Source organism: Stenella coeruleoalba (assembly GCF_951394435.1).
Source record: "Stenella coeruleoalba genome assembly, chromosome: 13".
In the NCBI taxonomy this organism is placed as follows: Eukaryota; Metazoa; Chordata; class Mammalia; order Artiodactyla; family Delphinidae; genus Stenella; species Stenella coeruleoalba.
Genome location: NC_137159.1, coordinates 54,483,792 through 54,505,722, shown reverse-complemented (window position 1 = coordinate 54,505,722; position 21,931 = coordinate 54,483,792). Strand labels below are relative to the sequence as shown.

The window sequence follows — 21,931 nt, the reverse complement described above, 5'->3', positions numbered from 1 at the left end:
CTTCCAGCCCTCATCTCTGCCTGGTATTCTTCAGTTCCCAAAGTCCTGTTTTACGTTCTTCAGAAATAAGCCTTCTCTTTGGGGAGTGAGTGTTGTATTCATTCATTCTGCTACACTGAACGGGAGAGGAGAATTCTGGGGAGTCCAACTACTTCTTCAGTACACTTTCAGTCAGTGCTCCAGTTTGTAGCCCAAGCTTCACTTCCACTTCCAGAGGAGTTTAAGCTAGTTTGCTTTTTTCTTTCCTCGCAGCTGGCTTAGTTTGTAACTTAGCATTCCACTAAGGGTCTTGGTTCTTCTGCTTCCCAGGCTTCACGTGTACCTGTTGCTGTCTCCACTCCCATTAACTTTATCTTTATGGATATAAAAGTGTAGCAGAATTTTAGAAGAGAAACAAATGTTTGTGTTCAGTCCTTCATCTTTAACTGGAAGTCCTTTACGTGAGTCATTAAATATTTTAGCTCATTCAGAGATAAGCTTGGATCAGGTAAAGCTAAATGTCTCAGCCTTTTTGTGGCTGTTGTTTTTCATCTGTTTGTGCTATCAGAAAGTTCTTTGACAATCTGATGAATGTTTCGAACGTCCTCTGAGAAAAAATAATTAAAATAAATACACAGTATTTTGTATACATTTTATTTTTTAGAATTTACATTCTATCAGTTAGGGGTATTCTCTACTGAAATGTTAGTCCCTTCTTTTGTCAAACAATGCTCAGCAACATGAAGGATTGACTTCCTTTATGTAGAATGTAAAACTAAAATTCCACCAAAGATAGCCGTGCCAAACCAGTGACTCCTTTAAAAAAAAGAAAAAGAAAATCCAAATTGGGTAAATAAGAAAAATATAATAACAAGCAAGTATAATTCTGTGAAAAGGTAAATTTCAGCAAGAAGACTGCTTTTGGTTTGAATAAAATGTTGACATTGAAACTTGGTTCCACATGACATGAGCACATTTAGAGTGGTGTAAATGTTAATATTTAATATAAGGCTTATCATAAAACAGTATATAGTTAATTGCCTTGTGTGTGAGAGACGCTACTTCCAAGAGTTCAGAAGGATGATAAATACTTTTGATTGGAGTGTTTTATAAAATTTCATATAAGAGGATGTGCTTGACTTGGAGGTTTTGTTTTATTTTTTTTTAAGTTGGAGTAGAGGATATGGTTGCTATCATTTTGGAAGCTTTGGGGAACAAGCCCACATAACTTTTAACTTTCATTTAGAAATTGAGAAATCTGGTTCAAGTTCCTAAATCCTTTTTTATTCTTTTTTTACATTAATCAGGTATTGCATATGAGATATGAACTTGGCCAGTGGTACTGTTCTATCTATTACGGGTTGTATTTTGGTCTTACAGTGTCATATATAATCTTTTACCTGTTGGTAGCTGGTAATTCACTTACTAATCAGACTCCCAGAACATAGAATTTCAGAACAGTAGATGTTCAATATTGTTGTGTATAGCTTTTTTTCTAAGAAAACAGATACTTGGTAGAGCGAGGAATCAAACCCAATGTTTAGGCATTCTTTTTCTTGTTTCCTACAGTTCACTGTCTTGAGATTATATGTTTATTGTATGTGTATGTATTTTGGGTACAAGTTGGTACTCTTATTTATTATCAGAAAATATTTAATTTTTTAGGCACTATGGGTTTCTTGGTACTTTTGAAGTCTAGATAGATGTGGGTACTCAAACGCATAGTTTTCTAGGATTTCTGTTGCATGAAGGTTTCCCAGATCATTTCAGTAAAATATGGCACTTGGTCCTAATAATCTCTTCTAATAGATACTTTTGTAATTCATATGAGGAAGTTTTCATGGCCAAACCTTATAGGTGATTCTATGAAGGGAAACTGTTAAATGTCATAACTGTTAAAATGACTTTATGAGTATGTGAGAGTAAACTGTTACTTCTTAAAAAAAAAAAAAAATCCAGGTCCAAGCAGGTAGAGGTCAGTCCTCTCATTCCCAGCTCTTTTTCTTAAGCCAAAATTTTTCTCTCCTTTGGGAGACTCTGTCCCTTTTTACTATTGCCCCTCAGTATTGACTGAGGCAGAGAGCATTCAATTTACCTTCAGTGCCCTCTCTAGAACATGGACATGAGACTTTTCCTACTTAATTTGACATGAGTTAATTGAGATAAGAACTTTTAAACTTTATTAAAGGTAGAGGAACTCCAAGGGGAAATAAACGTAGAGCACAATAGCCAAATACATAATCTAGTCTGTGCCTAGCCTGTGTACAGCTTCATTCATATGGTATAATTCTTGGATTGCCTTCATGTAGTGGACACCATTTAAGCATCCATTATTCCAGATTCCACTCCTGGATGCTGTCCTCCCTGGAAGTCTTCCTTTGAGAGAATGAGGGTCTTCTATAACACAGGAGTGATGAGTTCAGGGATTTTTTTTTTTTTTTTTTTTGGCTTGAGTCCTTTCTCTTTTCGGTAATGTAAGAAATGTCTATTTTCTTTATGGAATCTACTCCAGTTCTAGGGGGTGTATGGACTAAGGGTAAAGGCCACATAAGAAATTTATCACATTTATTAGGGATGGAAACGTTGCTTTGTTAAACCACTTCTGTCAAACTAATTTAAAAAAATCTTCCAACACTTATTTAGTATTTGTTTTGGCAGGAAGATAAAGAAACAAATTACTATTTTGGGAAATAGGTATACACAGAAGGACCGTTAATTATGCAGAGTAGCATGTGCTAAGTGCTAAGTGGATGGTAAAGAACTGTTAATGAAGTTTAGTAGAGCACCTTGGGGGAAAGGATTTCTGGGAAAGATAGGACCCAAATCTGACATTTCAGGAAGGATGTAACTGTGCAAGGATGGGAGGAAGTTAAGGAAGGGGAGGGCACAATTTTAAAAATAATTCATTGTCTAAATTATGGTAGACGAAATACTCCTGCTTTTTTTTTTTTTTTTAAATATTTATTTATTTGGCTGCGCTGGGTCTTAGCTGCGGCACGCGGGATCTTCATTGCCGAGTCCGGAATCTTTTAGTCGAGGCATGCGGGATCTAGTTCCCTGGCCAGGGATCGAACTCGAGCGCCCTGCATTGGGAGCACAGAGTCTTAGCCACTGGACCACCAGGGAAGTCCCAACAGTCCTGCTTTTGATTTTAGACTATATTAGAATCAGTTAGTACAAATGTTCAGTACGATAAGTGTTTTTTCCTTCACCTTTATATTTCTAAGTTACTTGTTATTTGAAAAAATGAAGCTATATTCTTTGAGGACCTATTGTTTCCTACTGTGCTGTCAATTTTGTTTATAAATATGTAATATAGGTGGGCTAGATTGTAAGCTGAGGACAGCTTTGAAGTAAGTTGGTCCCTCTTACTTGATTGATGAGAACAAATCAGCCAGTCTGCCAGCAAAGGCAAGGGAACTAGAACTTTAAATTCAAAAGAATTTTTAAAACACAATGCTTCAGATAATTTTTCTTGTTCTTTGTCAGAGTTTATCATCAAAATAAATGATTAGCCAAGTGCACTATGTTTAATGTTTTTAGGAATAGTATAGAGTTTTATCCAGGGAATCGGGTGTTTTGTAAGTCGAGATTAGCTTTTGTTCTTCTCCAGCAACTATGAATCCACTTCTTTAGATGAAGTCTATTCCCTAGATATGTTTAGGGGGAAAGGGAGAAAAAAGCCTCTGTTATATGGATCATTTGACTTAAGGAGTAGAGATGACTTTGAGTGAGCTAAAGAGGGGTTTAGAAAACGGGAACCTAATACTCAGTTTTGAAAGTGTTTCATCTGGTGATGAGTAGTGTTAGTATCTTAGTATGTGCTTTTGCATGTATTTGACCTTATTTTGAACATTATAGTAATATTTCAATTTGAGTATTTAAACAGCCCTTTAAGTTTCGTTTAACCTAATTTTGGCTTGTTATGTGTAAAGATTGCCCACCCTCTTCCCTCACCCCCTTTCAGAGTTGGTTTGTAAGCAAGCTCAAAGGTATCAGAGTCTTTTAATGTGGAGGCTTATTCCAGAAAAAAATGTCAACTCCAAATCTACCTATCTAAATTTTAGGGCCTCTAGAATTTTTTCCCCAGATTTGTTCTTCTCAATGAAAAGCAGTTATTATCAGTTTGGTTTGCTACTTGTTTAGGCAAGAAGGGCATGACACATCTTTGAGTTCCCAAATCTGTGATTCTAAGATAAGTAGACAGTGGACATCTCAGTAGGAAATAATGTTATTCTTAGAATTTCAGTGCTTCTGCTTTGCTCCTTGAAATGCTCATGTACACACACACACACACACACACACACACACAACCATACCAAATTAATTGTGCTCTTACTCTTCTTCTGGTCTTTGTATATGCTGGCTATTTCCTTCTCCCACTTGCACCTTTTAGGTCTCAGCTTAGGCTTCTTCCTTTGGAAAAATTATAACTACATAAGACTTTTTTGATACCTCTTCTTGGCATACCTGTATTTATCCCATTATAGCCCCTGTATCACAGTGTGCCTTCAAAACCTGTGCACTGGTCTTTGTCTTCCACCAGACTATACATTCCTTTAGGGATGGGGGGCATCTTATTCCTAGTACTTAATACAGTGCCTGGCAGGTAGTAGGCAGTCAGAAAATGCTTGAGTGAGTGTCTAATGTACTGTTGTTAAAGTACGTTTAAGGTATTCCTGTGGCAAATACAAGTAGGTATGATTTATTGCTGTATTTTATGTACTGATTCTGAATGAAAAATTTTAGAATCAGCCCAGAATTGAATGCTATATACTATATACACACATGTGATACCTTTTAAGTGATTATTAAAAATGTGATTACTTAAGGTGATTATAGCAAACTACTTAAATAAAAAAGACAGCCAGTAGTCCCCAGTCTTCCGTGTATAACTCCTTTTAAAATACCATTTCTCAGGTGCTTACTTTATAGTACAATTACTGTGTTCCATTGATTAAGCAAGTAAATAATAACATTATGCTGCTGTGAGTTCAGTAATGTATTTATCTCAAAGAAGGCAATGGAAAAAGACATGTGCAGAGAATATTGCTCATTCAGTCTTTAGACAGTGCTTGCTATGCATATATTCTCTCTCAGTCTTGTAAAACCTCTTAGGCCCGCAGAGTTGTATAGACCAAGTGGTCTCTACAGGGAGTATGCAGGACCATCCATCAATTGTCTTTCATCTTGAAAAAGGCAAATTACATTTAATATAGTGATTGACACTGGCTTCCCCACACTGTTAGTATGTCAAATGGGCTGGTGAGAGATCCTAAGGAACGGTAGAATTTTTACTTCCTCACTTGTATTCATTGCTGTATCACATTGAAGTTTACATGTGATTACATTGATTTTCCATGTGATCTAGTTTTTTGTTATTGTTGTTCTTGTTTTGGTTTTGTTTTTTTAATTTGTCTTTGGCTGCATTGGGTCTTTGTTGCTGCGCACAGGCTTTCTCTAGTTGCGGCGAGCTACTCTAGTTGCGATGGAGCTACTCTTTGTTGCGGTGTGCGGGCTTCTCATTGTGGTGGCTTCTCTTGTTGTGGAGCACAGGTTCCAGGGGCGCAGGCTTCAGTAGTTGCAGCATCCGGGCTCAGTAGTTGTGGCTCACGTGTTCTAGAGCGCAGGCTCAGTAGTTGTGGCTCGCGGGCTCTAGAGTGCAGACTCAGTAGTTGTGGCACACGGGCTTAGCTGCTCCGCGGCATGTGGGATCTTCCCGGACCAGGGCTCGAACCTGTGTCCCCTGCGTTGGCAGGTGGACTCCCAACCACTGAGCCACCAGGAAAGTCCCTCCATGTGATCTAGTTTTAACTAAACAGTCTTCAAAAAATGAGCAAGTGACTGTAAAAGATTCCTATCAAAACATTAGATTGATTTTAATTATAATAGAGCACATACAAGCACACAGTGTAAAAAACGTTAGAACTCCTAATCCCAGTATGGGCTCTTATTATGGGGTAAAACCTATAATATAATCAGATCTCAAATATCAACCTCTCAAAATTTGAGATTGTCAAAGATTATTTGAAATGTGGATCTCTATTTACTGTTGTTGAAACCATAGCTTGCCTAAGTGTATAGTGTGCTTGACGTATGGCTAAATCATAGTATAAAATCATAGCAAATTAGCAAGACATTTTAAAAATTGCATTCGGAGGGTAAAAACTAACCTTTATGAGTTTTTCCCCCCCAGAGGTGTTTGATAGAGCCATATAATATTCAATACAGTAACTACAAAGTTTCACTAAATTTAATTATAAATGTTTACAAGGCCCTTTGAGGTTTCTTGCTGAGTAGTAAAAGACAAAGCATACCACTGGGGAAACACTAGTTTTTCCTGCCTTGGTCAAAATGACTGAAATAATACGTAGAATATGTGGCCCCAAATTAAAATACATTCCTTTGTCATCACATGCCTTTGAAACATGTAGTAATCATTGCCAAGTTGAAGAAACCAGTGTGAGAACTATTACACATGGGAGATTTAAGATTGACTAAAATATAGGTGTTTGTAACATACGTTCCTCTTAGTATTTGCTAAATTTTGTTTCAGTAATAAAGTCTGTTTTTTGGGGGGGAGTGAAGAGTAGAAGCAAAGAGATGCTAGACAGATGTATATTCTCAACAGTAAATGCTTCTTTAATAAAGATAACCTTTTTTGGAAGAAAAATCATAGTCACTTAAGGTGAAAATTGTTCACTGCAACATTCATAGGAAAATTACTGCAGCAAAGAAATTGAACCAGGAGTTCAGAGCTATTAGGGTGTCATCAGTGTAGTTAACTTTATAAAAACAAGACCTTTAACTTTAAGATTCAGTGAGCTATTTACAGTGGTGATGCCAAAATATGCAGACGCTCAAGCCCCCTATAAATGGTGTGGTATTTGTATACAACCTATGCACAACCTCCCCATGTACTTTAAATTATCTCTAGATTACCTAATACAATGTAAATCCCATGTACAAGTTGCTGGTGCAAGGCAAAGTCAAGTTTTGCTTTTTGGAACTTTCTGGAATTTTTTTTCCCTGAGTATTTTCAACTTGTGGTTGGTTGAATCTGAGGGTGTGGAACCAGCTGATACTGAGGGCTTACTGTGAATGAAATGAGAAATGACCAAGAAGGTACAGTCTGCCACATAGAGTTTTGATGATTATCTCATAGCAAAGTTTTTTGCTTTTGAAGAGTTAGAGAACTTAAAATAGTAATTGCTAATTCCTATGCAGATATTTTTGGATAAAAGAAAATACACTCTTAATCATGCCATTCAAGATGAAGCTTACTTACTAAGAAAGTAATTGTCTTAAAGAAAGTAGTGTTAGTGAAAGAAGGGTTGAGAAACAAATGTTTGGAGATGGTTTGTTTTGTGATTTTTGTTGGGGGAAAAAGATCTATATAAACTTTAAGCACTTGGGAATTTAGGTATATGTTCTAGGAAAACACATATGTGCACCACGATTGTTCAAAACAGCTCTGTTTTATACTTTAAAAAATTGAGAAATAACTCATATTGATAGTGGAATGGATAAAAATTGTGGTACAAACATACAGTGGCATATAGTGAATGAACTACAGCTCTATACATCAATGTAAATGAAATACAGTGTTGAGCTGGAAAAAAAAAGTACTAGAGTAAAACATACTGTATTTTACATCAGTGTAAGGTGTCAAACATATAAAACTAAACAACCACACATGAATATGGTTAAACTAGAAGAAATACTAATTTTAAAATTCAGGATAATAGGAGGCTTCAGTGGTCTTGATAATGTTCTATTTCTTAAACTGTATGGTAGTTTTAGTACTCTTTAGCTGTGTGTATACATTATATAAAATATGTATGATATTTCATGATGTTTAAAGAATTAAATCATTATGGGACAACCGTAACTTTAAAATGAGATCAATATTGAACGTAAAAAAATTTTTACTGATTTGTGAAAGAATGCAGTCGCAGTTACAGCCAACAGGTGTGCTGGTGACCGAAGCTCAGTCAATTAGATACTTAGATACCTGTTTCCCAAACCTTGAATCTTGAGAAAGTGACTTTCAGAAAGCAATTAGACGGAACGTAGAAGATCACTGCAGCAGCAGGCAAGGCTGTTCTTGGTGTAACTTTCACAGTGTTTGGCTGCCCAGCCTCAGGGCTCCTTTGTTTCCTGATGGTTTTCCAAGCTGGCGTTCCAGGCTCCCTTTGATTCTTAGGGTCTCCAATAGCTTTCTATTGAAGACCCCTCCTTCCTTCTCTCTTTATCCCTAAATTAAAAACAAATTTGGAAATAGAAATTTCCAAACTATTTTTAAAACTCTTCTAAATGAGGAACTCTTGTGAATTTTGAGCCCATTTCTTGAAATGTGAAACAGCAGAACCTTAATTCGAAGAACATCAAGATAAGGGAAATGATAACAAATTTTTTTTTTATAATTGGTAGTTGGGATTGAAGAATGGGTGATAAATACAGTCAACAATTCAGTTTCATTTGCGTTTAGCTATCTTTATAAGGGTGTTTTTTTTTTTCAGGTGAAATAAGCATTAAAAACAATCTAAATTAAAATGTGCTTAGAACTAGGCTTTCAAATCATTTTATCAAAATATCAAACCAATGTGCTAACAAATAAGCATATTCTATTACATTGTTCTCAATACAAAATATAATTTTTTTATCATACTTGAATGAAATTAATTTTTAGGTCTGAGTCCTAAGTCTTGTCCTTCCAAAATTCCTTTTTATAAATATCTGTGTTTGTAATTTATTAGTACAGTATTATATATAACTCATGAAAATTTATAGAATTGCTGTAATTTATAAATATTATATATGGTGGTTCATTGGGTTTTTAGGAATAGGAATATTTAGTTTTATTGTAAAGCTAGGTAATGGTTACAGCTGAAAAAGATATCTCACAAAGATACCTAGATCCAAATGAAAGTCAGTTGATCTAGACTAGTGTGTCTCAAAATGTGATTCTTTAGTCACCAGCAGGCTTTTTTGAAGATCCCATCCGAGATCTACTGGAAAAAAAAAAATTGAGGGTGTGGGGATAGGGCCATGGAATTTGCATTTTGAGCAAATAATAACAGCAAACATTTTATGGTGTTTACTGTGTCTCAGGAACTGTTCTAAGCACTATATGTTAACTCATTCTTCACTGCAACCCTGTCAGGTGTAGGTACTATTGTTATTATTCCCATTTGACAGAGAAGGAATTTGAGGTACCAGTGACTAGGAAACTCAAGATCACACAGCTAGCAAGTGTTAGGGCCAGGATTGTATGTGGAAAACGTACCAGGCATTCTCATCCCCACTGTTCCAGTCCAAGTCATTTGAAATTGGAAAAGCTTTATTCTAAAGTAATAGTAAAGCTGAGAGGGAGCGTGATGCATAGTGGTACTTTACAGTTCTCTCTGTGGGCTTTAAGTCTTTGTCAGCCAGCACTGAGTAAAAGCTGTCCTAATGTTACTTCATGGATTGTGAAACACGCAATATTAAGTAGTATGTTCTTCAGCACATCATTAAAGTTATATTTGTTTTTATGGGTTAATGGGCTTCAGTCAATCCAAGTAAAGTTTTTTATTTGATGTGCAGTAAAACCTAAGTAAAATCACATGTTTGTAAAACTGAGATTTTATGTTTTAATTAATTTGGGGGGTTGTCTTCAGGATTACTGGGGGGAAAATACTTGATTACAACACTTGCTTTTGGAAGTCTTTCTAAAATATATTAGCATGCTTTTCTACCTTAGTAGATTGAACAAGATGTTGCATCGTTCTGAGTATTCTCACTCCTGCGGCTTATATATTGAACCCTAGAGTTATAAATTGAATTAAAAAAAAAAAAACTTAACCAGGTTTTGTTTCTTGGTTTCCTTTCTCCTAGAATGGTGGTTCTCAACTTGCTCTACGGACAAATCACCAGGGAGGCATTTTTAAAAAGATATTGATATCTGGGTCCCATCCCCAGAGACTCTAATGTGCTAGGATTGAGAAACTACTATTCTAGAAGAAGGGTATACGGGGACATTTTCTTGGTTTCTTTTTTGTTGTTGTTCCAGTAAATTTTGATAATACTGAAAAATATACTTGATCAGGAGTTACTAGAAAATAGATAAAATATTGTATATAAATGCTCTATCAAATTTAAACATGTAACACCTACAATTTTTTTTTCCTTTCAGATTCATTACTAAACATGGGTGCATTTTTGGATAAACCCAAAACTGAGAAACATAATGCTCATGGTGCTGGGAATGGTTTACGTTATGGCCTGAGTAGCATGCAAGGATGGAGAGTGGAGATGGAAGATGCACACACAGCTGTCGTAGGTATTCCTCACGGCTTGGAAGACTGGTCGTTTTTTGCAGTTTATGATGGTCACGCTGGATCCAGAGTAGCAAATTACTGCTCAACACACTTATTAGAACACATCACTAATAATGAAGACTTTAGGGCAGCTGGAAAATCAGGATCTGCTCTTGAGCCTTCAGTGGAAAACGTCAAGAATGGTATCAGAACTGGCTTTTTGAAAATTGATGAATACATGCGTAACTTTTCAGATCTCAGAAATGGCATGGACAGGAGCGGTTCAACTGCAGTGGGAGTTATGATTTCACCTAAGCATATTTACTTCATCAACTGTGGTGATTCACGGGCTGTTCTGTATAGGAATGGACAAGTCTGCTTTTCTACCCAAGATCACAAACCTTGCAACCCAAGGGAGAAAGAGCGAATCCAAAATGCAGGAGGCAGCGTAATGATACAGCGTGTTAATGGTTCATTAGCAGTGTCTCGTGCTCTGGGGGACTATGATTACAAGTGTGTTGATGGCAAGGGCCCAACAGAACAACTTGTTTCTCCAGAGCCTGAGGTTTATGAAATTTTAAGAGCAGAAGAGGATGAATTTATCATCTTGGCTTGTGATGGGATCTGGGATGTTATGAGTAATGAGGAGCTCTGTGAATTTGTTAAATCTAGGCTTGAGGTATCTGATGACCTGGAAAATGTGTGCAATTGGGTAGTGGACACTTGTTTGCATAAGGTATGTAAGTCTTTTTTGTTATAATTAAAATGCCCTATTAATTTTGAAAAGACATGGTAAGTAAAATTAAGCAAACTTAGTTTTAAGGCTTTTAATATTTTCATTAGGGAAGACCTATATATTTAAAAATTATTTTCTTCACCAGAAATGAAACCTTTTTTTTTGGTTGCCGTCCTCATTTGTCTTAATCTTCTAATTTGCAAATTAAGTTTAATAAATTTGTGGCATTTGTTGTCATTTAAATAATTTATGGCTTTTTGTTGTGGCAGAGGCATCTATACACATTTGTGACTTTTGATTAAAATTCTCAACATTGGTAGTAGCCGTCCTGTTTTTTTTTTTTGCAGCGAGGGGCCGCACTGTGAGGCTTGTGGGATCTCAGTTCCCCGACCAGAAATTGAACCCAGGCCCCGGTAGTGAAAGCCCAGAATCCTAACCACTAGGCCACCAGGGAACTCCTGGCAATAGCTGTCTATGCAGCAGTTTCATAAAAAAAAATGTAGAGAGGGTATGATTCTATATTAGATATACAAAAGATCAAGAGCCACATAGTATTGGAAGATACACCAGAAGCCTAGACTAAGTAAAGTTTTGTAATTTAGTTCTGAGCTCACTAGCAGCTAAGACAAAAACTGAAGTAAGAGTTGTATATTTCTTATTCTGTAGTAAAAGAAGCTTTTTCCTAGCATAAAATCTAAAAGGAATTTACATGTGACTGTATATAAATAATATATGACATGGTAGATAATATTTTTAGAGGAGATAATCAGAATTCTTTTCATACAGATGTTTTTATCATTACTGATTAAAAAACCAAAGACTAATATAAAGTGCAATCTTGTTAAGAATTCCTTTGGAACACAAAAGTTTAATTTACATTTGCAATATTTTATGAATCTTAACTTGATACAATAATAGGGAAGAAAATACAGATAATTAGCAGTTTCCTTGGATGTCTTTAAAATGTTCAGTAGTTTCAACTGGGTTTTTGACAGCGTCTACATAGCAGTCAATTAAAATTTTAGTTATCTGGCCAGTGCCTAAAATATATAAGTATTCTGTGACTCTGAAAGGCTATCAAGACAAAACCAACCTTTGGTTATGTGATGCAAAGGTTTTGCCTTACTTATTCTGTCTAGATTAGAGCCACTCTATTTCCTCACCATGTAAAATGCTGGGGAAGATACAGGCATAGCCAAAAAGTTTTTCAAAGGATCTCTGAGTCTATGGAAATGCCCAGGTTTTGTTGAAGTATCTACTTCTTTTCCATAGAATGGGAAGAGACAACTTCAAAAAGAGAAAATGTAAGAGCTGGTGTTTCCAGCTTTTTTCTGAAAGGATTTTAATGATGGTATTTCTAGCTCTTCTGTTTTTTGTTTATTTGTTTTTGTATTGTATCCTTTTTGCTTCTCTAGATGAATTAAACACAGAAATATTGATGGTTGTCAGTGCTGGACTAGTACGTGGTTCTAAAGATGTCTATCTCCTTGGACTCTATATGGAGAGCGTCTGACCTGCAGCTTTTTGAGACAAAAGCAAGCATATGTTTTTGCCTAACTAGGAAGTGAAAACAACATTTTTCCCGATTATTAAAAAAAAAAAAAGTTATTGAAAAGAAAGCCAGATAATACAGAATATATATATTTTTAAAATTTATATAATACAGAATATGTAAAGAACACTCAAAAATTTTGCCACCCACCTAAGTGGGCTATCTTCATAATTGCAGTATTTATTTTTTCAGTTTTTTGCCTGCCTCTGAATGTGTATACTTTTATAAAAATGAGATCATTATATTTGTTATTCTGTAGTCTGCTTTTTCATTCAACAATATATTGTAGAAAGATCTCCATGTCTGTATGTATCTATCAAAATCATATTTCATGGTTGCATAGTGGAGTGTCATGTAGTTTTGAGGGAATAGCCAGAAATCTATTAGATCTGTAATTTGGAGTAAAGAAAGAAGTTTATATTGTGGATAAACTGCACTCTGCCTTCCATTGAAAGGATGTTAGTTTTCAGGAATTTTGACCCAACCCTTCTGAATGGGGTTTGAATGATTCTGGTGGTATATCTTCATTTGATAGGTTTCATCAGTTTAAATTGATTATTTTTTTTTGTTGATGGTGTTAAAAGATTCTAGGCAGAATCCCAGAATCTCAGAAATGATAAATGATAGTCATAGAGGGACAAGGGGTTGGAACACCAGCCTCTTCATTTAACTTAGTTGAATGAAGTTGGCCATCGTAGTTCCCTTTGAATGAAGTTGCATTTAAATTGAAATCAGTTTTGAGAAGCTTAGTTAGCTGTTTTGTGTTGAAACACAGCAGACATATGAATTTTTTGAACTGCCACATGCTACTTATGGAATTAGATAAGCTTCTTATCCATTCCTGTTTTTCTGACTCCATAATTTTGTCATTCCACTTGTTTGTATTGTAAAACCAAGGGTTAGCAATATTATAAAACAATAGGATTAAAATAGAACATATGATTGCTTTGAATTTAGTCTGAAAGATTGAATTTAAATTTTAAAATCCATGGAAAGCAGGTAGGCCAGTGCTAGCCGTTAGCAATTGCTCAGTAGGTGTTAGCTGCCTTTTTTTTTAATGGTGGAATAAATTTATTTTTTTAAAAAAAATTTTAATTTTTTTATTGGAGTATAGTTGATTTACAGTGTTGTTAGTTTCTGATGTACAGCAAAGTGAATCAGTTATATATATCCACTCTTTTTTAGATTCTTTTCCCATATAGATCATTATAGAGTATTAAGAAGAGTTCCCTGTGCTATACAGTAGGTCCTTATTAGTTATCTATTTTATATATAATAGTGTATATATGTCAGTCCCAATCTCCCAATTTATCCCTCCACTCCACCTTTCTCCCTTGGTAACCGTAAGTTTGTTTTCTACATCTGGGACTCAATTTCTGTTTTGTAAATAGGTTCATTTGTACCATTTATTAAGATACCACATATAAGTGCTATCATATGATATCTGTCTTTCTCTGTCTGACTCACTTCACTTAGTATGACAATCTCTAGGTCCAGGTGTTAGCTGCTTTAAGAGAAAAGATAGAGTAGATCCGGTTTTTAAGTAGGTTTTTTAAAGATATTTTCCTGATAATAGATTTAAATTAAGTGTTGGGAATTCCCTGGCGGTCCAGTGGTTATGACTTGGCACTTTAACTGCCAGGCCCCAGTTCGATCCCTAGTCAGGGAACTAAGATCACGCAAGCTGCATGGCGCAACCAAGAAATAAATAAATAAAGTAAAATAAAAAATAAATAAATGAATTAAGTGTTAAAATTTTTCTAACACTTCTAACGTTTGTCATTCCCTAATAGTTTACAGGGACTTTTATATGTTAACTCATGAACTCTTGGGAGATTATGATAACCATCAAAATCACAACAGTATAAAAAAATTGCTTTTTATGAGCCAAATGCAGTATACTCTAAGCACTTTACACATACTTTAATTTATTTTTCACAACAACCATAAAAGGTAGTTAGCATTATTATTGTTAAAGATAGTCATTTTTCAGAGTTGCTATTTAACAATATGAAGCTACAAGTGTTGGATGACTCTGGTCAGGTATTACCCTATTTAGATGATTAACTCTAGGGAAGAATGGTCCCCAAGAAAGCAGCTTCCCCATTTTACTGCCACTGCTGCTAGCATTCGTGGTGTTTATGCTAACTAATATCAGGTCACATAGAATATGTGACAGCTGTTTGCATAGCCTTTCATAACTTATAGATCACACTCATTTATCCTCATAGTAACCTTCTCAGGTGAAAAAAATTAAAATTTTAATTTCCAATTTGCAAGTAAGGAAATGGAGGTTTGTCATTAAAAGACTTTAAGAAAAATAAAGAAAAGGAAGAAAGAAAAGCTGTAAGTCAGATATTTGGTGAGTTTTGAAGCAGAGTCTAGAATCCAAGTTTTCTGACTTAAGTTTTGTATATATGTCGCCAAACTTTCCCAGAGGATTTGATGAAAAATTTTTTCCTAAGGGAAACATTAAGACTTTCCTTTTCTTTTTTCAATAATTACAAGATTAAAGAATTTTTAAACAAATGCAGTGATGTTTGAAGTAAAGTTATTAATCTTTATGTCCCTCCTTGTCAGTCTCATTCCCCTTAGGTAACCACTGTTTACAGTTTGCTATATATCCTTCCAAATAATTCTCTGTGTTTATTCATACAAATAGAAGTATAAAAACAAGGTTTTCTTTCCTTTTTAAAAAAATTTTTTTATATTTTATTTATTTTTTTATTCAGCAGGTCCTTATTAGTCATCAGTTTTATACACATCAGTGTATACATGTCAATCCCAATCGCCCAATTCATCACACCACGACCCCCCACTCCCCCGCCGCTTTCCCCCCTTGGTGTCCATACGTTTGTTCTCTACATGTGTGTCTCAATTTCTGCCCTGCAAACCGGTTCATCTGTACCATTTTTCTAGGTTCCACATATATGCATTAATATACGATATTTGTTTTTCTCTTTCTTACTTACTTCACTCTGTATGACAGTCTCTACATCCATCCACATCTCAACAAATGACCCAATTTCGTTCCTTTTTATGGCTCAGTAATATTCCATTGTATATATGTACCACATCTGCTTTATCCATTCATCTGTCGATGGGCATTTAGGTTGCTTCCATGACCTGGCTATTGTAAATAGAGCTGCAGTGAACACTGGGGTGCCTGTAGACACCTGAATTATGGTTTTCTCTGGGTATATGCCCAGTAGTGGGATTGCTGGGTAATATGGTAATTCTTTTTTTAGTTTTTTTAAGGAAACTCCATACTGTTCTCCATAGTGGCTGTATCAATTTACATTCCCACCAACAGTGCAAGAGGGTTCCCTTTTCTCCACACCCTCTCCAGCATTTGTTGTTTGTAGATTTTCTGATGATGCCCATTGTACCTAGTGTGAGGTGATACCTCACTGGAGTTTTGATTTGCATTTCTCTAATAATTAGTGACGTTGAGCAGCTTTTCATGTGCTTCTTGGCCACCTGTATGTCTTCTTTGGAAAAATGTCTATTTAGGTCTTCTGCCCACTTTTGGATTGGGTTGTTTGTTTTTTTTAATATTGAGTTGCATGACCTATTTATATATTTTGGAGGTTAATCCTTTGTCCATTGATTCGTTTGCAAATACTTTGTTCCATTCTGAGGGTTGTCTTTTCATCTCGTTTATGGTTTCCTTTGCTGTGAGAAAGCTTTGAAGTTTCATTAGGTCCCATTTGTTTATTTTTGGTTTTATTTCCATTACTCTAGGAGGTGGATCAAAAGAGATCTTGCTGTGATTTATGTCAAAGAGTGTTCTTCCTATGTTTTCCTCTCAGAGTTTTATAGTGTCCGGTCTTACATTTAGGTCTTTAATCCATTTTAAGTTTATTTTTGTGTATGGTGTTAGGGAGTGTTCTAATTTCATTCCTTTACATGTGGCTGTCCAGTTTTCCCAGCACCACTTGTTGAAGAGACTGTCTTTTCTCCATTGTATAACCTTGCCTCCTTTGTCATAGATTAGTTGACCATAGGTGTGTGGGTTTATCTCTGGGCTTTCTATCTTGTTCCATTGATCTGTGTTTCTGTTTTTGTGCCAGTACCATATTGTCTGATTACTGTAGCTTTGTAGTATAGTCTGAAGTCAGGGAGTCTGATTCCTCCAGCTCCGTTTTTTTCCCTCAGACTGCTTTGGCTATTCAGAGTCTTTTGTGTCTCCATACAAATTTTAAGATTTTTTGTTCTAGTTCCATAGAAAATGCCATTGGGGCTTCCCTGGTGGCGCAGTGGTTGAGAGGCTGCCTGCCAATGCAGCCGCCTGCCAATGCAGCTTCCGGTCTGGGAAGATCCCACATACCACGGAGTGGCTGGGCCCGTGAGCCGTGGCCGCTGAGCCTGTGTGTCCGGAGCCTGTGCTCCGCAACGGGAGAGGCCACAACAGTGAGAGGCCCGCGTACCGAAAAAAAAAAAAAGTGCTGTTGGTAATTTGATAGGGATTGCATTGAATCTGTAGATTGCTTTGGGTAGTATAGTCATTTTCACAATATTGATTCTTCCAATCCAAGAACATGGGCTATCTCTCCATCTGTTGGTATCATCTTTAATTTCTTTCATCAGTGTCTTATAGTTTTCTGCATACAGGTCTTTTGTCTCCCTAGGTAGGTTTATTCCTAGGTATTTTATTCTTTTTATTGCAGTGGTAAGTGGGAGTGTTTCCTTAATTTCTCTTTCAGATTTTTCATCATTAGTGTATAGGAATGCAAGAGATTTCTGTGCATTAATTTTGTATCCTGCAACGTTACCAAATTCATTGATTAGTAGTTTTTTGGTGGCATCTTTAGGATTCTCTATATATAGTGTCATGTCATCTGCAAACAGTGACCATTTTACTTCTTTTCCAATTTGTATTCCTTTTATTTCTTTTTCTTCTCTGATTGCTGTGGCCAGGACTTCCAAAACTATGTTGAATAATAGTGGTGAGAGTGGACATCCTTGTTTTGTTCCTGATCTTAGAGGAAATGCTTTCAGTTTTTCACCATTGAGAATGATGTTTGCTGTGGGTTTGTCATATATGGCGTCTATTTTGTTGAGGTAGGTTCCTTCTATGCCCACTTTCTGGGGAGTTTTTATCATAAGTGGGTGTTGAATTTTGTCAGAAGCTTTTTCTCCATCTATTGAGATCATCACATGATTTTTCTTCTTCAGTTTATTAATATGGTGTATCACATTGATTGATTTGCTTATATTGAAGAATCCTTGCATCCCTGGGAAAAATCCCACTTGATCATGGTGTATGATCCTTTTAATGTGTTGTTGGATTCTGTTTACTTTTTGCATCTATATTCATCAGTGATGTTGGTCTGTAATTTTCTTTTTTTGTAGTATCTTTGTCTGGTTTTGGTATCAGGGTGATGGTGGCCTCATAGAATGAGTTTGGGAGTGTTCCTTCCTCTGCAATTTTTTGGAAGAGTTTGAGAAGGGTGGGTGTTAGCACTTCTCTAAATGTTTGATAGAATTCACCTGTGAAGCCATCTGGTCCTGGGCTGTTTGTTGAAAGATTTTTAATCACAGTTTCAATTTCATTACTTGTGATTGGTCTGTTCATATTTTCTATTTCTTCCTGTTTCAGTCTTGGAAGGTTATACGTTTGTAAGAATTTGTCCATTTTTTTCCAGGTTGTCCATTTTACTGGCATAGAGTTGCTTGTAGTAGTCTTTTAGGATGCTTTGTATTTCTGTGGTGTCTGTTGTAACTTCTCCTTTTTTATTTCTAATTTTATTGATTTGAGTCCTCTCCCTCTTTTTCTTGATGAGTCTGGCTAATGGTTTATCAATTTTGTTTATCTTTTCCAAGAACCAGCTTTTAGTTCTATTGATCTTTGCTATTGTTTTCTTTGTTTCTATTTCATTTATTTCTGCTCTGATCTTTATGATTTCTTTCCTTCTGCTAACTTTGGGTTTTGTTTGTTCTTTCTCTAGTTCCTTTAGGTGTAAGGTTAGATTGTTTGAGATTTGTCTTGTTTCTTGATGTAAGCTTGTATAGCTATAAACTTCCCTCTTAGAACTGCTTTTGCTGCTTCCCATAGGTTTTGGATCGTCTTGTTTTCATTTTCATTTGTCTCTAGGTATTTTTTGATTTCCTCTTTGATTTCTTCCGTGATCTCTTGGTTACTTAGTAATGTATTATTTAGCCTCCATGTGTTTGTGTTTTTTACATTTTTTTCCCTGTAATTCATTTCTAATATCATAGCGTTGTGGTCGGAAAAGATGCTTGATATGATTTCAGTTTTCTTAAATTTACTGAGGCTTGATTTGTGACCCAAGATGTGATCTATCCTGGAGGATGTTCTGTGTGCACTTGAGAAGAAAGTGTAATCTGCTGTTTTTGGATGGAATGTCCTATAAATATCAATTAAATCTATCTGGTCTATTGTGTCATTTAAAGCTTCTGTTTCCTTATTTATTTTCATTTTGGATGATCTGTCCATTGGTGTAAGTGAGGTGTTAAAGTCCCCCGCTATTATTGTGTTACTGTCGATTTCCTGTTTTATAGCTGTTAGCAGTTGCCTTATGTATTGACTTGCTCCTGTGCTGGGTGCATATATAATTGTTATATCTTCTTCTTGGATTGATCCCTTGATCATTATGTAGTATCCTTCCTTGTCTCTTGTAACATTCTTTATTTTAAAGTCTATTTTATCTGATATGAGTATTGCTACTCCAGCTTTCTTTTGATTTCCATTTGCATGGAATATCTTTTTCCATCCCCTCAGTCTGAAGTGGGTCTCTTGTAGACAGCATATATATGGGTCTTGTATTTGTATCCATTCAGCAAGCCTGTGTCTTTTGGTTGGAGCATTTAATCCATTCACGTTTAAGGTAATTATCGATACGTATGTTCCTATGACCATTTTCTTAATTGTTTTGGGTTTGTTTTTGTAGGTCCTTTTCTTCTCTTGTGTTTCCCAGTTAGAGAAGTTCCTTTAGCATTTGCTGTAGAGCTGGTTTGGTGGTGCTGAATTCTCTTAGCTTTTGTTTTTCTGTAAAGCTTTTGATTTCTCCATCAAATCTGAATGAGATCCTTGCCAAGTAGAGTAATCTTGGTTATAGGTTCTTCCCTTTCATCTAGGTATACCATGCCACTCCCTTCTGGCTTGTAGAGTTTCTGCTGAGAAATCAGCTGTTAACCTTATGGGAGTTCCCTTGTATGTTATTTGTCCTTTTTCCCTTGCTGCTTTCAATAATTTTTCTTTGCCTTTAATTTTTGCCAGTTTGATTACTATGTCAGCATGTTTCTCCTTGGATTTATCCTGTATGGGACTCTCTGTGTTTCGTGGACTTGCGTGGCTATTTCCTTTCCCATGTTAGGGAAGTTTTCAATTATAATCCCTTCAAATATTTTCTCTGGTCCTTTCTCTCTCTCTTCTCCTTCTGGGACCCCTATAATGCAAATGTTGTTGCGTTTAATGTTGTTCCAGTGGTCTCTTAGGCTGTCTTCATTTCTTTTCATTCTTTTTTCTTTTATTCTGTTCTGCAGCAGTGAATTCCACCATTCTGTCTTCCAGGTCACTTATCCGTTCTTCTGCCTCAGTTATTCGGCTATTGATTCCTTCTAGTGTAGTTTTCATTTCAGTTATGGTATTCTTCATCTCTGTTTGTTCTTTAATTCTTCTAGGTCTTTGTTAAACATTTCTTGCATCTTCTCAATCTTTGCCTGCATTCTTTTTCCTGGATCATCTTCACTATCATTTTTCTGAATTCTTTTTCTGGAAGGTTGCCTATCTCCACTTCATTTAGTTGTTTTTCTGGGGTTTTATCTTGTTCCTTCATCTGGTACTTAGCCCTCTGTCTTTTCATCTTGTCTATCTTTCTGTGAATGTGGTTTTTGTTCCACACGCTGCAGGATTGTAGTTCTTCTTGCTTCTGCTGTCTGCCCTCTGGTGGATGAGGCTATCTAAGAGGCTTGTACATGTTTCCTGATGGGAGGGACTGGTGGTGGGTAGAGCTGACTGTTGCTCTGGTGGGCAGAGCTCAGTAAAACTTTCATCTGTTTGACTGCTGTTGGGTGGAGCTGGGTTGCCTCCATGTTGGTTGTTTGGCCGGAGGCAACCCAACACTGGAGCCTACCTGGGCTCTTTGGTGGGGCTAATGACTGACTCTGGGAGGGCTCACATCCAGGAGTACTTCCCAGAACTTCTGCTGGCAGTGTCCTTGTCCCCACAGTGAGCCACAGCCACCCCCGCCTCTGCAGGAGACCCACCAACACTAGCAGGTAGATCTGGTTCAGTCTCCCCTGGGGTCACTGCTCCTTCTACTGGGTCTCGATGCACAAACTACTTTGTGTGTGCCCTCCAAGAGTGGAGTCTCTGTTTCCCCCAGTCCTGTTGATGTCCTGCAATCAAATCCCACTAGCCTTCGAAGTCTGATTCTCTAGGAATTCCTCTTCCTGTTGCCAGACCCCCAGGTTGGAAAGCCTGACGTGGGGCTCAGAACCTTCACTCCAGTGGGTGGACTTCTGTGGTATAAGTGTTCTCCAGTCTGTGAGTCACCCACCCAGTGGTTGTGCGATTTGATTTTACTGTGTTGCGCCCTTCCTACCATCTCACTGTGGCTTTTCCTTTGTCTTTGGATGTGGGGTATCTTTTTTGGTGAGTTCCAGTATCTTCCTGTTGATGATTGTCCAGCAGCTAGTTGTGATTCTGGTGTTCTCGCAAGAAGGAGTGAGAGCACGTCCTTCTACTCCGCCATCTTGGTTCAGGGCCTCTTCTTTCCTTTTTTTGTTTTTTGCTTTTTACAGAAATGGATCATGTTATGCATGTTACTTTGCCACCTGCTTTGTTTTTCTTAAATCATAAAAGTCAATATTCCTTTAAGTTATTTTTTAAAAATAACAATTTGATTTCCCTTAATTCAATTTATATATCACCTATTAGAAGCTTATTTATTTTGAAACATGAGATATAATACCTGATAGTTGGATTAAGTTAGGGGAAATTAATAACATTTTCCAAAGGCAATATCAATCCAAATTATTGATAAAACATGGAAAATGTACTTAAATTGTATACCCCCAAAATAATTGTTTAGCCCTGAACTCAGGAGTTTTTCCATTATAGTTTTCAGAAAATATGATCATAAATAATGCTACTTTAAAAGTAGACATAGATAATATTAGAGTGGGGTGTGGCTGGGTTTTTTGAAGTATGGAAGAGAAGGATGTAAAAATACAGTATATGTAGTGTAGAAATCCCCCAACTTTCTTTGTTGATGGTGTCTTGAGTATCTCAGTAAGTTTTTTTACAGTGCTACTTAGCCGTATTAATACCTAATAGTTATGAGTATTAAGTAGTTAGAGCCAAACTTAATGAGTATACAAAATAATTAACAAATA

General features: G+C 36.3%; 1 protein-coding gene across 2 annotated transcripts in view; it reads left to right on the top strand.

The window, feature by feature from the left end:
• The window catches only part of PPM1B (protein phosphatase, Mg2+/Mn2+ dependent 1B), an 82,637-nt gene that overhangs the window by 37,008 nt on the left and 23,698 nt on the right, over window positions 1–21,931 (top strand). For both annotated transcript variants that reach the window (XM_079940334.1, XM_079940333.1), the window contains exon 2: window positions 10,157–11,016. In XM_079940334.1, coding sequence (XP_079796460.1) covers window positions 10,171–11,016 — 846 coding nt within the window. In that variant the 5' untranslated portion in view covers window positions 10,157–10,170. The remainder of the gene's footprint in view (window positions 1–10,156; window positions 11,017–21,931) is intronic.